Source organism: Mobula birostris, chromosome 12 (genome assembly GCF_030028105.1).
Source record: "Mobula birostris isolate sMobBir1 chromosome 12, sMobBir1.hap1, whole genome shotgun sequence".
Taxonomy (NCBI): Eukaryota; Metazoa; Chordata; class Chondrichthyes; order Myliobatiformes; family Myliobatidae; genus Mobula; species Mobula birostris.
Window position 1 is genome coordinate 100,246,003 of NC_092381.1, and position 20,345 is coordinate 100,266,347.

A 20,345-nucleotide genomic window follows, 5' to 3' on the forward strand; every position below is an offset into this window, starting at 1 on the left:
CAAGAAATGATTGGAAAAGAACACTGGCAGGGATGATGGCAGAGCAGCAATGGCTGGAATTTTTGGAAGCAATTCAGAAGGCACAGGATATATACACCCCAAAGAAGAAGAAATATTCTAAAGGCAAAATGACACAACCGTGGCTAACAAGAGAAGTCAAAGCCAGCATAAAAGCCAAGAGGTGGCATACAATAGAGCAAAAATTAGTGGGAAGTTAGAGGATTGGGAACCTATTAAAATCAACAGGAGACAGTTAAAAAGGGTAATTAAAATGCAATTATGGAATACGAAAGTAAGCTAGCCAATATTATTAACTAGGATACCAAAAGTTTCTTCAGATAAATAAAGTGTAAAAGAGAGGTAAGAATGATATCGGACCACTGGAAAACAATGCTGGAAAAGTAGAAATGGGGACAAGGAAATGGCAGACAAACTGAAGAAGAATTTTGCATCAGTCTTCTCTATGGAAGCCACTTATGGTGGAAGTTCCAGGCATCAGGGGTCATGAAGTGTGTGAAGATACCATTACTAGGGAGAAAATTCTTGGGAAACTGAAAGGTCTGAAGGTAAATAAGTCACCTGGACCAGATGGTGCACACCCCAGGGTTCTGAAAGAGGTGACTGAAGAGATTGTGGGAGCACTAATAATGATCTTTCAAGAATCAGTAAATTCTGGAATGGTTCCATGAGACTGGAAAATTACAAATGTCACTCCACTCTTCATGAAGGGAGAGAGACGGAAGAAAGGAAACTATAGGCCAGATAGTCTGACCTCAGTGGTTGGGAAGATGTTGGAGTCCATTGTTGAGGATGTGGCTTCAGGGTACTAGGAGACACATGATAAAATAGGCTGTAGTCAGCATGGTTTCCTTTAAGGAAAATCTTGCCTGACAAATCTGTTGGAATTCTTTGAAGAAATAACAAGCAGGATTGACAAAGAACGATCAGTTGATATTGTACTCTTGAATTTCAGAAGGCCTCTGACAAAGTGCCACACGAGGCTACTTTACAAGCTACGACCCCATGGTATTACAGGAAAGATTCTAGTGTGGATAAGGCAGTGGCTAATTGGCAAAAGGCAAAGAGTGGGAATAAAGGGAGCCTTTTCTGGTTTGATGCCAGTGACTAGTGGTGCTCCACAGGTGTCTGTATTGGGACTGACACTTTTACGTTAGAATTGATGGCTTTGTTGCAAAGTTTGCAAACAATACAAAGATACGTGGAGGGGCAGGTAGTTTTAAGGAAGGAAGGAGGTTACAGAAGGTCTTAAGACAGATCTGGAGAATGGGTAAAGTTGCTGCAGTTGTAATACAGTGCCAGGCAGTGTATGGTCATGCACTTCGGTAGAAGAAATGAAAGAGTTAACTATTTTCTAAATGGAGAGAAAATACTAAAATCTGAGGTGCAAAGGGACTTGGGAGTCCTTGTGCAGGATTCCCTAAAGGTTAATTTGCAGGTTGATCCTGTGGTGAGGAAGGCAAATGCAATGTTAGCATTAATTTCAAGAATATAAAAGCAAGGATATAATGTTGAGACTTTATAAAGCACTGGTGTAGCCCCACTTAAGAGTATTGTGAGCAGTTTGGAGCCCCTTAGAAAGGATGTGCTGAAACTGGAGAGGGTTCAAAGGAGGTTCACGAAAATTATTTCAGGATTGAACGGTCTGTCAGATGAAGAGTGTTTGATGACTCTGAGCCCGTATTCAGTGGAGTTCAGAAGAATGAGGGATGACCTAATTAAAATCTATTAAATGGTGAATAGTGAAATGATTCAAAGTTCCAAAGTTCAAAGTAAATTTATTATCAAAGTACATACTGTATATGTCACCATATACAACTCTGAGATTCATTTTATTGCAGGCATACTCAATAAATCCATGATAGAATGATAACCAAAATAGAATCAATAAAAGACCAAATCAACTTGGACATTCAACCAGTGTGCAACAGACAACAAATTATGCAAATCCAAAAAGAATGGGGAAATAATAATAAATAAATAAATAAATAGGCAATAAATATCAAGAACATGAGATGAAAAGTCCTTGAAAGTGAGTCCTTAGGTTGGAGGAACATTTCAATGATGAGGAAAGTGAAGTTACCCCTTTTGTTCAAGAGCCTAACAACAGGAATTCTGCAGATGCTGGAAATTCAAGCAACACACATCAAGGTTGCTGGTGAACGCAGCAGGCCAGGCAGCATCTCTAGGAGGAGGTACAGTCGACGTTTCAGGCTTCAGTTAGTCCTGTCGAAGGGTCTCGGCCTGAAACATCGACTGTACCTCCTCCTAGAGATGCTGCCTGGCCTGCTGTGTTCACCAGCAACTTTGATGTGTGTTGCTTGTTCAAGAGCCTGATGGTTGAGGGGTAATAACTGTTCCTGAACCTGGTGATGTGAGCCTGAGGGTCCTGTACCTTCTTCCTAATGGCAGCAGTTAGAAGAGATCATGTCCTGAGTGATGGGGGTTTTTGATGATGGATGCTGCTTTCCTGCAACAATGCTTTGTATAAATGTGCTCAGTGGTGGGGAGGGTTTTGCCTATGATGGACTGAGCTGAATCCACTACTCTTTATAGGATTCAAGGTCATTGGTGCTTCCATACCAGGCTGTAATGCAGCCATTCAATATATTCTCCGCTACACACCTATGGAAGTTTTGTCACAGTTTTAGATGTCATGCCAAATCCACACAAACTCCTAAGGAAGTAGAGCCACTGCCATGCTTTCTTCATAATTGCATTTACATTCCGGGCCTAGGGCAGGTCCTCCAAAATAGTAACACGGATGAATTTAAAGTTTTGACCCTCTCTACCTTTGATCCTCTGATGAGGACTAGCTCAGGAACTTCTGGTTTTCCTCCTGGAGTCAATAATCAGTTCCTTGGTCTTGCTGACATTGAGTGAGAGATTGTTGTCATGGCACCACTCGGCCAGATTTTCAATCTCCCTCCTGTATGCCGATTTGTCACCACCTTTGACTCGTACAACGACAGTGGTGTCATCAGCAAACTTGAATACGGCGTTGGAGCTGTGCTTAGCCACATGGTCATAGGTGTAATGTGAGTAGAGCGGGGAGTTAAGTACACATCCTTATGGTGCATCTGTGCTGATGGACATCATGGAGGAGATATTGTTGCCAATTTGAAGTGATTTCACTCTACAAGTGAAGAAATCAAGGATCTAATTGCACAAGGAGATACTAAGGTCAATGTCTTGAAGCTTATTGATTTGTATGAGGGATTTCGATAGGATAAATGCAGGAAGGCTTTTTCCACTGAGTTGGGTGAGACTGTTGTAGAAAAAGATTTTGGTTAAAGGTGAAAGACAAAGTGTTTAAGTGGAACACGAGGGCGAACTTCACTCAGTGGGTGGTGCAAGTATGGAATGAGCTACCAGCAGAAGTGGTGAATGTGGGTACAATTACACCATTTTAAAAGACATTTGGACAGATACATCCAAGGGATCTGAGGGTTTAGGGGAATATAGGCCAAATACAGGTGATAGACATCTTGGTTGGCATGGGAGAGGTTGGGCCAAAGGCCTGTTTCTGTGCTGGATAACTCTCTGATTTTGAACAATGGTAGGCACCTGAAGGGCATGAAGAGGACTGTGAATTATAGTCATAGTCTTAGAACACTACAGCTCAGAAACAGGCATTTCGAACTATCTAGTCCATGCCAAACCTATGTACCTATCCAAATATCTCTTAGTATCCAAAGGGGATTTCCCCTGAAGCTCCCTCTCATGTTTCCCTTAAACATTTCACCTTTAACCCATGACCTCTAGTTTACAATAGTCTCACCCAACCTCAGTGAAAAAAGCCTTCCTGCATTTACCCTATCTATACACCTTATAATTTTGTATACCTTCATCAAATCTCCCCTCATTCTCTTACATTCCAGGGAATAAAGTCCTAACATATTCAATCCTTCCCAATATCTCAGATTCTCAAGACCTGGCAATATCCTTGTAAATTTACTCTGTGCTCCATCAATCTTATTGATACCTTTCCTGTAGGTAGGTGACCAGAACTGCACACAACACTCCAAATAAGGCTTCACCAACATCTTACACAACTTCAACATAACATCCCAATTCCTGGACATAAGATAATTCCTTATCCAAAGTGTTCCCCTACACAAACTACTGTCACCTGTCCTGGCTCATTCCCTAATAGGAGATCCAGTATCTTACACTCTCTAGCTGAGTCATCTGTATACTGATTAAGGAAACTTCCCTGAACAGTATGGGAGTCCAAGTCAATATGTGGAAAGATAAAATCACCTACTGTAACAATCTTATGTTTCTTGCAACTGTTTGCGATCTCCCTATAAATTTGTTCCCCTAAATCCCACTCACTGTCGGGTAGTCTATAATATAATCTCTTTAAAGTGATCAACCCATTCTTATTCTTCAATTCCACCCATAAAGCCTCAGTAGATGAGCTCTTCAGTCTGCCCTGACTGAGGATTGCTGTAACATTTTTCCTGATTAGTAAAGCCACCCCTCCCCCTTAAATCCTCTCATTCTATGATGTCTAAAATAACAGAATCCCAGAACATTGAGGTGCCAGTCCTGCCCATCCTGCAAACAAATCTCACTAATGATCACATTTTCATAATTCCATGTGCTGATCCATGCTCTAAGTTCATCTGCCTTTCCTACAATACTCCTTGCATTGAAATATATGCAACTCAGAACATTATTCCCACCATGATTTTTGATTCCTGTCCTTCTATGCAGCCTGAAAAACATCTTTTCCCAATATCACTCTGCAACTCTAGTTTAAACACCACCCCTCTCCCTGGTGCATCACCAGGAAACCTTCCCATAACGATATTAGTTCCCCTCTAGTTCAGATGCAAACCATCCTGTCTGTACAGGTCCCACCATCCTTGGAGAAGAGCCCAATAATCAAACCTCTGAAGCCCTCCCTTATGCATCATCTCTTTAGCCACGTATTATACAGCATTATCTTCCATTTCTGGCCTCACGAGCACATGGTACAGGTTGCAATCCTGAGATCACAACCCTGGAGGTCCTGTCCTTTAATTTAGCACCTAACTTCCTGAACTCACTTTGCAATACCTCATCAACTTTCCTACCCATATCATTGGTACTGACATGGGCCATGACCTCTGATGGCTCAACCTCCCACTTAACAATTGAGCAAGAGTAGGATGGCCTTGGTGAGGACAGTGTAGGGAGTGTTGTAAAGTGTGTGGAAAAGTGATTGCAGAACTGTACGACAAAAAATGGTTTTAAAAATTGCAGAAGCTGGAAATCAAAAACTCAAACCAGAAAGTGTTGCAAATTCTCATCAGCTCAGGACTGAAGCATTGATTCTGCTTCTCTCCCTCAGCTGTAGCTTGAATTGCTGAGAATTTCTAGAAGTGTATGCAGGATTGGGGGGGTTGCGTAACGCAAAGTGGCTGAGAGCACAACACAGGGAAAAGTGAGGTGACAAGAGGTAATAAACAATTCCAACAGGTTCGTCAGATAGGATTGTCCTGAAGGAAACGATGCTGATTTTGTCCTATCTTGTCCTGTGTCACCAAGTACTCCATCACCTCATCCTTAACAATTGACTCTAACATCTTCCCAACTCAGGCTAACTGGTCTGTAATTTCTTTTCTGCTGCCTTCCTCCTTTCTTAAAGAGTGGAGTGACATTTGCAATTTTCCAGTTATCTGGCACCATGCTAGAATCCAATGTTTTTTGAAAGATCATTGCAAATGCTGCCACAATCTCTAATGCTACTTCTTTCAGAACCCTAGGGCACAATTCATCTGGGCTGGGTGACTTATGTACTTTTAGGCCTTTCTGTTTTTGAGCACCTTCTCCCTTGAAATAGTAACTGCACCCACTTCTCCTCCTTCACACAGTACAACATCTGGCACACTGCTAGTGCCTTCCACGGTGAAGACAAATGCAAAATACTCATTTAGTTCATCAGCCATCTCCTTGTCACACATTATTTCTCCTGTCTCATTTTCTAGTGGTCCTATATCCACTCTCATCGCTCTTTTATTTTTAACATACTTTAAAAAGCCTTTAATATTATATTTGATATTATTTGCTAGTTTGCTTTCATATTTCATCTTTTCCCTTCTAATGAATATTTTAGTTGCTCTCTGTAGGTTTTTAAAAACTTCCCAGTCCTCTGTCTTCCCACTAATTTTTACTTTGTTGTATGCCCCCTCTTTTGTTTTTACATTAGCTTTGACTTCCCTTGTCAGCCACGGTTGTACTATTTTGTTTGTGGAATGCACATATTCCTGCATTAGGTTTGTATTTATCTATGCCTTGCCTATTCATATGTTTTTAAATGTCTCGTAAACATTATGATTGATTTCACCACATTCTCTGGCAGCAAGTTCCAGAGATCAACCACTCTCCATAAAGAACATTCCCCTCAGATTCCCTTTAAAACTCCTTCCTCTCACCTTAAACTTGTGAGCTCATGTTTAATACCTCTACCGTGAGAAAAAGATTCGGACTATCCACTTCTTACATTTCTATTGTCAAAAAACAATAACGAATATCTGATATTATTTACCTGAAAGATGCTGGCCACACTGTGCACTGACTATTTTCAGAGAGAACAGTTATAAATGGTTGGAGGTTATTAGTGAAGCATTATTTGAATACTTCTGTGCTGATCACTATGGAAATGTACTTCATTTGAAAAACAGAAGGGGTTATAGAGCTGGGAGCAATCTTGGTTTAAACATGTATAGGAAGACAATTGCATTGGGAGTGAACAACAGGAATTCTGCAGATGCTGGAAATTAATGCAACACACATCAAGGTTGCTGGTGAACGCAGCAGGCCAAGCAGCATCTGTAGGAAGAAGTGCAGTCGACGTTTCAGGCCAAGACCCTTCGTCAGGACTAACTGAAGGAAGAGTGAGTAAGGGATTTGAAAGTTGGACTGGGAGTGAGTGGCTCTGATGCAGTGTAATGGACAAAGAACTACCTCCTATGACAGAACATCAATGCTTCCACTAAATTGACTAGTTTAGATCAGAATCTGATGGACCAGATCACCAACAGAAAATGCCAATTAATTTCTTTAGCCACCTGGAGAATAACACTTCATTCAGCCCTGGTGCAGTAAAGAAGATAAACAGGAAGTTGTGGGACTGAACTTAGCATGAACAGAGCACAACATGCAACTATTACAAATGGGGACTGCAGCAGGGTCAGCAGAAGCGTTCTGTACTTTTTATCAATTCTGAAGATCAGAATGAAGACATATTGCAAACACACTGACTACCCTCATCTTCTGGGGATTCTGTGTAAAATATCCTTCTGCTTCAGCATTTTTATGAGCACACACAGCTACCAACAAGTTCCCTACAGTAAAACTTCTCTCACCTACTCATCTGGGGAAATTACCAGCACATTACAATTCAGGCATAATAGCACAGAACTCTTTCCTGTTTTCTATTAGATACAGAGTAAGAATAAGTACAAGGGGAAGTGTTCATCCATATTAATGGACTGTTTATTCAGCATTTTTAAAAAGGGAACTTGATATTATTTTACAGAATTCTTTTTTTGTAGGATTGATGGCTATCAAAATTTTGTTTTATTGCTTCATGCAAATGATTTTTTCCCTTATTCCTGAATACTCTCATGCCAATATTCCATCTGTTCACTCTTACTCACAAAATTAGCTGGCACAACTCAATCACTGCCATTCTCAGACACTCAGAATGACCAAAGTGGCTGCACCAAACCACAGCCTCTCTGCGATGACGTGTCCCACTGTGGATAGTTATCAGTACAACTCAACTGTGTGCTCATTTTATTAACCACTTGCTGTTAAAGAGAGACTTGCCAGAAGGCTTTCAGCAGAAGAGGGGTTAAAGGGTTGTTTTTAATGCTGAGTTCTTATAAAGAATTAAGTAAAATTAACATACAGAAGAGCAATGGATCATACAACCCAACTGCTCGAAATCGGTAACACGAGGAAATCTGCAGATGCTGGAATTTCAAGCAACAGACACAAGAGTTGCTGGTGAACGCAGCAGGCCAGGCAGCATCTCTAGGAAGAGGTACAGTCGACGTTTCGGGCTGAGACCCTTCGTCAGGACTAACTGAAGGAAGATCTAGTAAGAGATTTGAAAGTGGGAGGGGGAGGGGGGGGGGGAGATCCAAAATGATAGGAGAAGACAAGAGGGGGAGGGATGGAGCCAAGAGCTGGACAGTTGATTGGCAAAAGGGATATGAGAGGATCATGGGACAGGAGGCCTAGGGAGAAAGAAAAGGGGGATGGGGGGAAAAAAGCCCAGAGGATGGGCAAGGGGTATGCTGCCTGGCCTGCTGCATTCACCAGCAACTTTTATGTGTGTTGCTTGAAATTCCAGCATCTGCAGATTTCCTCGTGTTTGCGTCTCCAGAAACACTGAAGCTCATCGTAATTGCTTTCTTTTTCAACTTACATATTACAACACATAAGGTTTGTCCCACTATCCCTCCTGAAACTGATTCTTTCACACATGCCTATCAACTCCTCCTCAATTCTTAGGGTAATTTATAATAGCCAATTCACCAGCACACCTTTGGGATGTGGTAAAGCAACAAAACACCTGGAAAAAAACCCATGGAGTCACAAAGAGAACATGCATTCTTTCACATGGTTGCCAGGATCAAACCCAGGTGTTTGGGCAGTACAAAGCAACAGCATTAACTACTGTGCTGCCTACTAATTTTGGATTATCCTAAGATGAAAGCATATTCATAACATCTAACCTTGCAAACACTTCCATGATTTTATTAATATCTAATAATTTAACTTTTGGACTCTACAACACAACAAGAACGAATAGGGGTGAACAGTGCCTACTAGAGTTTGAGTCATTTGGCACTTTTTGAGAGAATACATATCAGTCCTCATCGAGGGGTCAGCAGTGGAAATGGTGAGCAGCTTCAAGTTCCTTGGCAGCAAGATCTCAAAGGATCTATCTTGGGGCAACATATTGATGCAATCATGAAGAAGGCATGCCAGTGGCTCTACTTCATTAGGAGTTTGAGGAGATTTGTATGTCACCAAAAACTCAACAGATTTATATAAATGTATTGTCAACTGGCTGTTTCACTGCCCAGTATGAAGGCTGCAATGCAGAGGATGAAAAGGCTGCAGAGAATTGTAGACTTAGCCAGCTTCATCATGAGCACCTGCCTCCCCACCATCGAGGACATCTTCAAAAGGAGGTGCCTCAAGGTGGCATCCACCATTAAGGACCCTTACCATCCAGGATATGCTCTCTTTTCATTACTACCATCAGGGAGGGGTACAGGAGTCTGAAGATACACACTAAATATTTTAGGGACAGCTTCTTACCCTTCACCATCAAGTAGTGTTCATGACTCATGAACAATATTTCATAATTTTTCTTAGTACATTATTTTTTATTTTTAATATTTTATATTGTATATAAATTATAATAAACTTGATTGTGACTTATCAATGATATTGATCCACTGCCTTCAGAAACTTGCCAAGATTATCATCAATGAGAAGATTCCATTGTGGAATGCTAACTGTGTCCAGCTGATCTTTTCCATCTCATAGTCATGAAGTCAGAGTTGTACAGCACAGATAGCCCACTATATCCACGCCAACCTTTTTGCTCATCTACATTAATCCCATTTAGCCATATTAGAATTACATCCTCTTAAATTATTTTTTTAAGCCTTCTATGACTGATGTAGTCTTTAAGCATTGGGAAGGATTGGGCATTACATGCTTCCGGGATCTGTTTGTGGGAGGAAGTCTTTCTTCCTTTGAACAATTGTCAACTAAATATAGTTTACCAAAAACTCATTTTTTTCGGTACTTACAAATTAGAGATTTTCTGCGATCTCAATTATATACACTTCCTAATGGACCTGATAAGAACATATTAGATGAAATTCTTAATATGAAACCATTCTATAATGGTTCAATATCCAATATTTATGATATGTTGTTGAGAATGAGAAATGATTCTCTGGACAAGATTAGAAAACTTTGGGAACAAGATTTACAGACCTCAATTTCTGAAGAAACTTGGAATGAGATTTTTAAATTGGTTAATACTTCATCACTATGTGCTCGTCATTCCCTCCTACAATTTAAAGTGGTTCATAGGGCTTATATGACCAAGGATAAATTATCTCGTTTTTATAGGGATATATCTCCCTACTGTGATAGGTGTAACAATGGAGAAGCTTCACTTATTCATATGTTTTGGATGTGCCCAGGTCTTGGAAAATATTGGAAGGAAGTATTCCAAACTTTTTCTGTACTCTTTAAAGAAAATTTTAAGCCTAATCCTTTGACTGCCCTATTTGGTACTGTTGGAAGTAAAGATATAATTTTGAAGACATCTGATCTGCACATTTTGGCTTTTATCTCTCTTATGGCTAGGAGGGTGCTTTTGTTTAAATGGAAAGATGCTGTTCCGCCTAATCACGTTCAATTTCTGAATCTAACCAAGATTTTCAAAATTTGTGGGAGCTGTTTTTAAATTATTTTCATAATCTTTGACTTCTTGTTAAAGTACAGAAATTGGTTAATAGTATATTTTATTATCTGATAAGTTTCTTTTTTCCTTTTATTCCCCAAACAGCTTCGACTTTAGTAGTGGGTGTAGATCTTTTTTAATAAAATTGTTTATATTCTATTCTAACATACAAATTAATCCAATCTATATGAATATAGAGTAAGGAGTTTGTTAATGTGATTCAGTATACTGTATTTGGTATTATTATATTCCGTCTTTTGTTTTATAATATGTATTCTCTTGAACTCTGTATTCTTCTATATAGAAATCAATAAAAATATTGAAAAAGAATTACATCCTTCTATGCCCTGCCTATTTAAGTATCATGTCAATGTCCCTTAAACATAGTGACTGCGCCTGATTCCACCACCATCTTTGGCAGCGAGTTCCAGACATCAACTACTCTGTTGTAAAATCTTACACCTTAATTTCCCATTAAAACTCATTCTTCTCATCTTAAACAACTATCCTTTTGTTTTTCATAACCTCTTTCATGGATAAAAAGATTTTGACTGTCTATCCATTAACGTGTCTTATGATTTTATATGCTTCACACCTCAGCCTTCATTATTCTAGGAAAAATAAGCCTCGCCTATTCAATCTCTCCCCATACCTATAGGCCTCCAGTCTAGAAGAGTATATCAGCATTGATGATGTTCTAGAAAGCATAATCATAAGTTGTCTAAGGCTGCACCAAAAAGTAGATCAGATAGAAGTTAATCCTGACAAGTGCAAGATGATGCATTTTAAGAAGTCAAATAAGGGCAAGACAATGTACATGGTAGGGCATTATGGGATAATGACAAACAAAGTGATCTGGGGATACAAACCCATAGTTCCCTAAAAGTGATAACACTGGTTGATAGGGTGAAGGTGGTACATAACAAGACTCCTTCAGAGATTGGGGCATAGAATATAAAAGTTGAGAAATTATGTTGCAATTTTACAAAACACTGTTTAAGCCACTTTTGAAGTGTCATGCTCTGGTCATCATACTATGGGATCGATGCAATTGAGCTGATGAAAGTACAGAGGAAAAACACTGGAATATAGCTTCACCAAATGGCTTAGAGAAAGTACTGTTAACAGTGCCACATACAGTATTTAGATAACATTAAAAAATTATAAATATTCTTAGAAGGATATCACAATGCTGAGGAGGAATGTAAAATGGGCAAGTTATAATATACAACAGAGTTAAGTCATAGTGGGATCTACATGCATTCAGCAAATTGTCTCACAGTCGAAACTCCACTTCCCTGGCATCAACCTTTCCAAGGAACTTGCCTGGAACCATTTCTGTTTCAGGTCTCTGCATACTTTCATTTTTAATTAAACCATCTGGATGATTTAATTACATCTAGGTGGGCAGTAAAGGTTAACAGGAAAACAGCAGTGTGACCAAGATACCTTATATCACTTCCAGTAATGGAAGGGAAAGGCCACATTCTCAAGCTTTTATTGTTTCCATAGCTTTACCAAATGTCAAGCCAGCACATTCCAGGTTACAGTGAGTATAGTAAAGGTATGTTTTTAAATCACTCATCAAGGGAACCAGCATTCCTTATATATAATCCATTAAAACTTGCATTCAACGAGGTCCCACATCTAAGCTTTTCACTGTATCTCAATACATGTGACAATAATAAACCAATTCCAAAACCTCTTCAGCCTATATTTATATATTTCAATGTCAAGGTCCTTTTCATCCTCATCTTCAAAAAGACCAAGACAAGCTAATTGGTACACATCAGCGTGCTGAGGGGATGGGCCCTCTATTAAGATCTATAAACTTCTTTCTATCAGGAAAAGGGGAACTCTAAAGCAAGGTTTTAGCAAATCATTTGTGGCATCTCTCCTGCAAAGTGATAGTTCTAGAAACATAATTTCTTTTCATTTTAAATTTATTCATAGAATGCATAGCTGATTTATTCTCCTTCTCAACTCCATCCTCCTGTCTTCTCTCAGTAACCTTTGACACCCTTTCTAATCAAGAACCTAGCAACATCCACTTTAAATATAACCAGTGACTTGGGCTCCACAGGTGTCTGTGACAATGACTTCTGCAGATTCACCACCCACTGGCTAAAGAAATTTCTTCCCATTTATTCTCATGTATTCTGAGATGTGCCCTCTGGTTGTAAGCTCCCCCAATGTACAGAACATTCTCTTCACATTCACTCTATATAGGCCTTTCAATATTTGATAGATTTCAATGAGATCCCACTTCATTCAAGCTCCAGCGAGTACAGGCTCAGAGCCAAATTTGCATCATACATTAACCCTTTCATTCCCAGAATCACGCTCATGAACCTCCACTTGTCCCTCTCCAATGCCAACACATTCTTTCTTAGATAAGGGGTCCAAAACTGCAAGTGCAGTCTGACCAATGCCTTATAAAGCCTCAGCATTACAGCCTTGCTTTTATATTCTAGTCCTCTTGAAATTAATGCTAACATTGTACTTACCTTCCTTATCAATGACTCAACCTGCAAATCAACCTTTAGGGAATCCTGAACAAGGAACCCAAGTTTCTTTGCGCCTCTGATTTCTGAATCTGCCCTCTGTCTAAAATATATGCCTTTATTCATTCTACCAAAGTGCATGAGCATACACTTCCTGAAACTGTATTCCATCTGCCACTTTTGAGCCCTTTCTCCTAAACTGTCCAAGTCCTTCTGTAGCCTCTCTAGTTCCTCAACATTACCTGCCCCTCCGCCCATCTTTGGATCATCTGGAAACTTGGTCATAAAGCCATCTATTTCGTCATCCAAATCATTGATGTATAGCGTAAAAAGAAGCAGTCCCAACATTGACCCCTGTGCAGGACACCACTAGTTAGCGCAGCCAGCCAGAAAATGCTCCCTTTATTCCCATTCTTTACCTCCTGCAAGTCAGCCAATTTTCTATCCATGCTAGTGTAATTCCTGTAATACCATGGGCTCTTATCTTCTTTAGTAGCCTCATGTTTGGCACCTTGTCAATAGCCTTCTGAAAATCCAAGTAAACAACATCTACTGACTCTCCTTTGTCTAGCTTGCCTGTTATTTCTTCAAAGGATTCCAACAAATTTGGCAGCAAGATTTCCCCTTAAGGAAACCATGTTGACATTAGCCTATTTAATCATGTGCCTCCAAGTACCCCAAAACCTCATCCTTAATAATGGACTCTAACATCTTACCAAACACTCAAGTAAGGCTATCTGGCCTATAAATTCCTTTCTTCTGCCTCACTCCCTTCTTAGAGGGAGTGACATTTGCAGTTTTCCAGTCCTCCAGAACCATTCCAGATTCTAGTGATTCATGAAAGATTATTACGAATGCCTCCACAATCTCTTCAGCCACTTCTTTCAGAACCCTGTGGTGTAGTCCATCTGGTCCAGGTTACATGTCCACCTTCAGACCTTTCAGGTTCCCAAGCACCTTGTCCTTAGTAATAGTGACTATACGCACTTCTGCTCTGCTGACACTCTTGAATTTCTGGCATTCTGTTAGTGTCTTCCACAGTGAAGACAGGTGTATAATACTTTAAGTTTGTCCACCATTGCAATGTCTCCAATGTAATTTTCCAGCGGTCTGATATCCACTCTCGCCTCTCTTTTACACTTCATAGATCTGAAAAAAACTTTTGGTATCCTCTTTTATGTTATTGGCTAGCTTATCTTTCATCTTTTCTCTTACTACTTTATTAGTTGTTCTCAGTCGTGCTCTTGATTCAATGTTTCAATTAAAAACATGCAGCAGTCCCTCCCTAAATTATGTTGGGCGTGGTGGGGGGAGGAGGGTTGGAGTAGACAGGGTTTGAACACACAACTTTCTAACTCACAGCAAGAGTACTACTGAGCACAGCTGACATGTTGCTGTACCTCCAATAGCAATTGGTTTCCTTTAATTGAACGAGAAATCCCAGTTTACAAAGAAAATGCAATTACACCATAGTAAATGCAATGGCATCATACTGGAACGTAGCACTACACAACTGAAAATGACACACCTGCGACCAGTGCTTCACCTCGAGTATTGTCACCGCAGACCTTTGCCCGCCCCCACCCCCACACAGCAAACGTGAGCAGAGAGCAACCTCCCAAGCTGAAAACTTACAGAACCATATCTTTCTAAGGTGCTCAATTTCGGGGCAGCAGGAATTGCTCGTTGGACTATATGGATATAGCTCTGCAGAACAGACTTTACACTTTTATTCAAAAAACAGAAATGAGAAAAGTGAAGATATGTTAAAGAGCTGGGTCAACTGACACCTTGAAGATGGGCAACTTAGAGAAAGAGCAGAAATGGAGGGAGGTGATTTGTGAAGACTGCTATTTGGCAGCAAAGCTGTACTGGAAGAGAGACTCTGCCCTATCCCAGAGGACTGTAGAGGTTATCAGTAGTCTTTAAGCTGGTGGAGGATGAATTTTTGATGTTAAGACTCTCAAAAAGACCTCTTATATGATAAAGGTGAACTCTTGATCGCTCAATCTACCTTGGCATGGTCCTTGCATCTTATTTGTCTACCTGCACTGCACTTTCTCTGCAACTTTAACACTAAATTTGACAGTCCTATATTTTTCATGTCTACTACTTTGATATACTTATGTAAGGAATGATCTGTCTGGATGTCACACAAACAAAAGCTTTTCACTTGGTGAAAATACAATTCACAAGTGAGAATACCAAATACCAATTGGCAAGAACAGCTGGTGAGGCCTGGGGTAGATCAGCCAAGATCAGAACAAATGGCAGACCAGGCTTGAAGCCGAATAGCCTACTTCTACTCCTGCTTCCTTGTGTTCATGTATCCTGAGAAAGAATTGTGAAGTGAAATGAAGCATAATGCATCTCATACTGACAAAAGTCAAAAGCTGTGAAAAAGCAGTCTTTTAAAAGACCCATTCCAGTAACCCAAGTGTGCCTTTATTGAATAAATCCAACCCATGCATTAATAAGCAGTTGAAGCCTGTGGCTGAATGCATTGAACTGGGAGACGATTATACTCATTCAATTTAGCATTATCCATTTATTGACCTCAAGAATACAGGCGGTTGAAATAGATTATATATCTGTTTTTAATGTAAAAGTTAATAAATCAATAAATAGTTTTGCAATAATTTAATGGTACATTCTTACTGCTTAACTCTTCCTTATCACACAGTACATAGCCCTTTGTGTGCCGCAGCAACGTTTTTGCATCTGTCATATCAACGGAAAGCTGGCTTTGCCGCTTGACATTTAAAGTGGAGGAATGCTGCACAATTCCACCCCAGTCAATGCTGACCAACAGTGTCGGAACTGGAGAACTCAAGGGGTTAATCAGCATCATTCACACTAACATCAATACAAGTACTGCTTTCCTTTTTACGACATATTCCTGAGTGGCACAATAATATGAAGAAAATCAGAAGATTCTCTCCTTAACTCTCCAAATAATTAATCCCGATGCCTGCGAAATGAGCAAGCCCGGTGGGCATTTGCAACACTTTCGTTCACTAAGCTCTCCTCAACTGTGCCAGAACCACAGACAGTACGAGCCAAGTCATTGTTGCAGACACAATGACGAGTAGCATCTTTTGGGATAATAATGATTAACTGCACTGTATGCCTTTACTTTTAGTGTTTAAATTTGAAAATGAATTCAATTCCTGCTCAAATTCAAACTGTTCACCTTGAACTACTGAACATGTGAAAATACATCAGATGCAGACAAAGAATAAACTCCACCTATTATTTAGTACATCTGCAAGCTGACACTGAAATATTATAAAGAACTGCTGCCTACCACAGAAGATGACACCGAGTAAAAGTGTTAAGGTTCCTACAGAAAGTTGTACAAATTACTGCACCATACTCCCAGTGACCAGACAGTGAACAATTGATAGAGTGTGCACTCTTCACAAAACTGACTTCACTCCTCAGCTTTTCTATTCCTTATTACAATGCGGTAAGTGCAATCTACTAACCAGTCAGTTACTCTAAGAGTGGAGCTGAGGGCTTTCAATGGTTAAAACATCAATTGAGTTCCACTGCATTTCCAAACTGTGGAGGCTTTCACCCTATTTGGAGTAGTAGATGTCTAGAACTTCACACCAAAGTCTGAGGTTCAATTGAAAATTTCAAAATATATTGCTACTTTGTCTAGGGCAAAGATACTAAAGGTTACAGAGCCATTTTGAATATTATGGGTATAGAACCAAAGAGGACAGATGATGTTAAGCAATGTCCTAACCAAATGACAAAACAGGTGGAGGGGATAAATTCCTTCCTCTTGTGCCCACATTCCACATTTTCAAGGAGCCCTTTGGTCATTGATGTCTTTGCTCTTTTACACGTCTTCACATAAAGGTGCAAGACCATACAGAATGCCAGACTGGTGTATCTCCTCCGGATAGGTGAATCATCATATGGAGCAGGAATGAGCTCTTTTCCTGGGTATGGGATCTCGCAGAGATTCATCTCCAAAACACCTGCTCAGTGAGCAGAGGGTCTCCCATAGTCTCCGTAATCCCAGCCTGAAGACGCTGTTTGAGAGGTTGTAGATGAGGCAATTGCAGAAGCTGTTGCTGATGGCCAGCCAAGTTGTCACAAAGGACAGCGAAGGGCTTTCCAGCACACGTGAGCTCTCCAGCAGGAAATAAACAATGTAGGGAAGCCACAGCACGTAGAAGACACTTGTAATCCGAAACAGGACCATTGCATAGCGCCGGTCGGGGCTGGGGCTACCTTCAGCAGATTCCACCTCCTGGCTGGGGAATCGGGCACGGCGTTCGTTGATTTCTTTGGTGTGTTGCCGGCAGATTTTAAATATGTGGAAGTAGGTGAAACAGATAATGAAGGCTGCTGGGGCATATAACAAGCAGACTATAAAGCCTGTGAAGTACGCATTAGTTTCCCAAAAGGTGGCACACCATTCAAAGATGTCTCCATGATATCCGGGTTTCTCCCATCCAAAGAATGAGGGCAAGAACACTGTCCCAGAGTAAATCCATATAAGAATGATACAGATCCTAAGGCGGCATGGAGTTACCAGCTGGCTGTAGGACAATGGTTTGGTAATGGCAAGGTAACGGTCAATACTGATGCATGCTAGGCATGCCATAGAAACGCTTTTCAACACTGAAATGGTGTACCCAAACACCTGGCAGGTCAGGGACTCTTGCATACCTGTGGAGTAGTGAAGGAGGGAGAGAGCAGGAACCAAGCAGCTTACCCCTACCAGCAGGTCGGCATAGGCCATCGTCTGGATGAAATAGCTGGTGGTGTAATGGTGAAGGAGAGGGGCACAGTGGAACACAAAGATGACTGTCAGATTCCCCACAATGATCAGGACTGTCAACAGCACAATAATCACAGTCTCCAAAACACATACATCAACCATGTCGTTGTAGCCAAAGCCGAGAGGGCAAGCGTGGTGATTGGATAAGTTGGCTGAGGTATTGCTCAGGCTCCTGGAATTCCATTCAGTCGTGGAGTGGTTCATGACACAGATGGGTGTGGGCTACAGTCCACAGTGACTGCAGATCGCTGGCAAGGCATCTGTTACTGCTGCTGCTGTTTCTGCGGCTCGTTCCGCTCCTCCGGCTCACTCTGCTGCTCTTGTTGGTCTCTGCAGTCAGCGTTTAACAGCTGCACATGCCTCCTCAGCAACAGCGGACTGCTGACACACCTCAGTATTGCAATGCCGTTGACGAGCTCCCTCCAGTGTACTGCTTCCAGCTGTTCATTGAGAGCTATTGTATGAAGAGCGGGAAAAGACGGCGAGGGAGAAATGCACAAGCCTCTCACACTGCTCTCTACATGCTACATTTCTTCTCCCGTTAAGTCTTCTGAAATACTGACAGCATCAGGAAATCAATTGATAAGTAAGCGAAGTGGGCAAAAATAGCAGTGCAAGCTGTATTCCTGCACAATTTGAAATCCTCAGCCTTCCATATACATTAATCAGTGCTACGGACTTGCGAAAGGAACACTGACAGAATTATGCAGCAACCTCGTGAATTAGCAAGGAGTCTGGCACCTTCATTGTGCTCGAGAAGCAATCCTTTCAGTGGCACATTAGCGCTGCTATTGCATACTCTTGTCCCTCAGCAGCTGCACCTGAGCCCCTTGTCTGCACCATCACAGCTGATGCGGAAGAATTCTCTACTCCAGCTACCTTGGTTTCCTGCTTCCAAATGAGCAGCAGCAGCTGAACCGCCAATGGCTATCCGAGCTGCTTTCTCTCTTTATGTCTCTTGGTAACAGTTGCCAAGCACACGCAGGCTCACAGCCATTCACTGTAACGCTATCCTGGAGCGTAACAAATGAATATAACGGGACTGGGCTAGTCAGCTTGCAGCCACGTTACTGTATAAAGACAGGTTCATGAAACAGGTAGAGTGCATACGTAGGACCCAAGAGTTTGAGCAATTAGCCTAAACAGAGCTAAAAGAATGCAATGCCAAACTTCCTGAGATGAACCCCAGCACCAGCTGTAACATCACTGAAGGAAAATCTAATACATTATTAATTGCATAAATAGCAATCAAAAACGACTCATTATAAATTTACTTGTGGCCTACACTGTAGTACTTGCATTTCTGCTGACAGACTCTTCGCACAGATGTAGGTGAGGTAGCAGCAGGAACCATCAATGGCACGAGTTTGAAGGTGGGATTTGAGGGCTCAGGGCAGTGAGGGTGAGGGAGCAAAATGCTGATGATTATTGAATGTGAGGCAGCAGAAGGAGAGGTATGAGAGACAAGACAGGGAGGTGTGCTGGTCATGGGGGCGGGTACAAGAGGCAGGTGGTGGCTGCATGGGGTGTGGGAGAAGACAGAGTGGGTTTGTGGTAGAAGGTGGGATGCTGTCAGGTAAGAAATGATAATCAGGACATCCAATGGAACATCAGCTGATCTATCATCACTGTGTTTGATTCACTTCTCTGTAAATGTGGCCCCTTAAGATGCAGCACAGCCATAATACTTCAATTTACTATAAGGTACCAGTGCACTTCAGTTAATGATGCAAAGTGTACCGTTACCTGCAAAAGCAGTTTACATACAATGGGCCAACACATTGAATCTATTATAGAGAAGCATATCAACAGCTCTACTTCATTAAGACTTTGAGGAGATTCATATGTCATCAAAGACTCTTCCAAACTTCTATTGATGTGTGGTTGGAGTGTATTCTAACTTGTTGCATCAAAGCCTTATATAGAGGCTCAAATGCACATAATACAAGGTGCTGCAGGAAGGTGTACACTCAGTTGGCTCTATCACAGGCACAACCTTTCCACCACCAAGAACATCTTCAAAAGGCAGTGCCTCAGGAAGGAGGTATCCATTGCTAAGGATCCTCACCATCTAGGATATGCCCTCTTCTCGTTACTATTATCAGTAAGCCTGAAGCAGCAAACTTAGTGATTCAGATACAGCTTTTTCACTTCTGCCTTTAGATTTCTGAATGGTTCCTGACACAAGGAAGCATCATTATTCCTTTTATTTGCACTATTACTTATTTTTATGATTTACAGTAATCCTATGCTTTTGCACTGTACTGTTGCTGTAAAAATGAACATTTTATATCAAAATAAGCTTTATTCATGATTTTAAAATTATTTACAAGAATAAACTGTGCAATGTCTGGTGGATCAACATGTTGCAGGCAGATCAAACGGTGTTTTTCACCGAGTTGATCTTCCAGCAGCACTTAATGCGTGTGTGCGTGTGGGTGACTGAGAGAGAGAAAGACAGACAGACAGACTGAGACTGTCCCTGGGCATAGCCTATAGATCAGAGAGTCCTCTGTCACACAGCAGC

The 20,345-nt window shown here is 41.0% G+C and overlaps 2 protein-coding genes across 7 annotated transcripts in view; both read right to left on the bottom strand.

The window, feature by feature from the left end:
- LOC140206146 (rab GTPase-activating protein 1-like) overlaps nt 1-20,345 on the bottom strand; it is a 568,372-nt gene that overhangs the window by 307,819 nt on the left and 240,208 nt on the right. The window lies entirely within an intron of this gene.
- On the bottom strand, nt 16,943-18,022 carry gpr52 (G protein-coupled receptor 52). Its single transcript, XM_072274763.1, has one exon. The coding sequence runs from the start codon at nt 18,020-18,022 to the stop codon at nt 16,943-16,945; it is 1,080 nt and encodes a 359-aa protein (XP_072130864.1).

Coding starts and splice junctions, on each gene's coding strand:
- gpr52 (XM_072274763.1), bottom strand. CDS start 18,022: ATGAACCACTCCACGACTGAATGGAATTCCAGGAGCCTGAGCAATACC.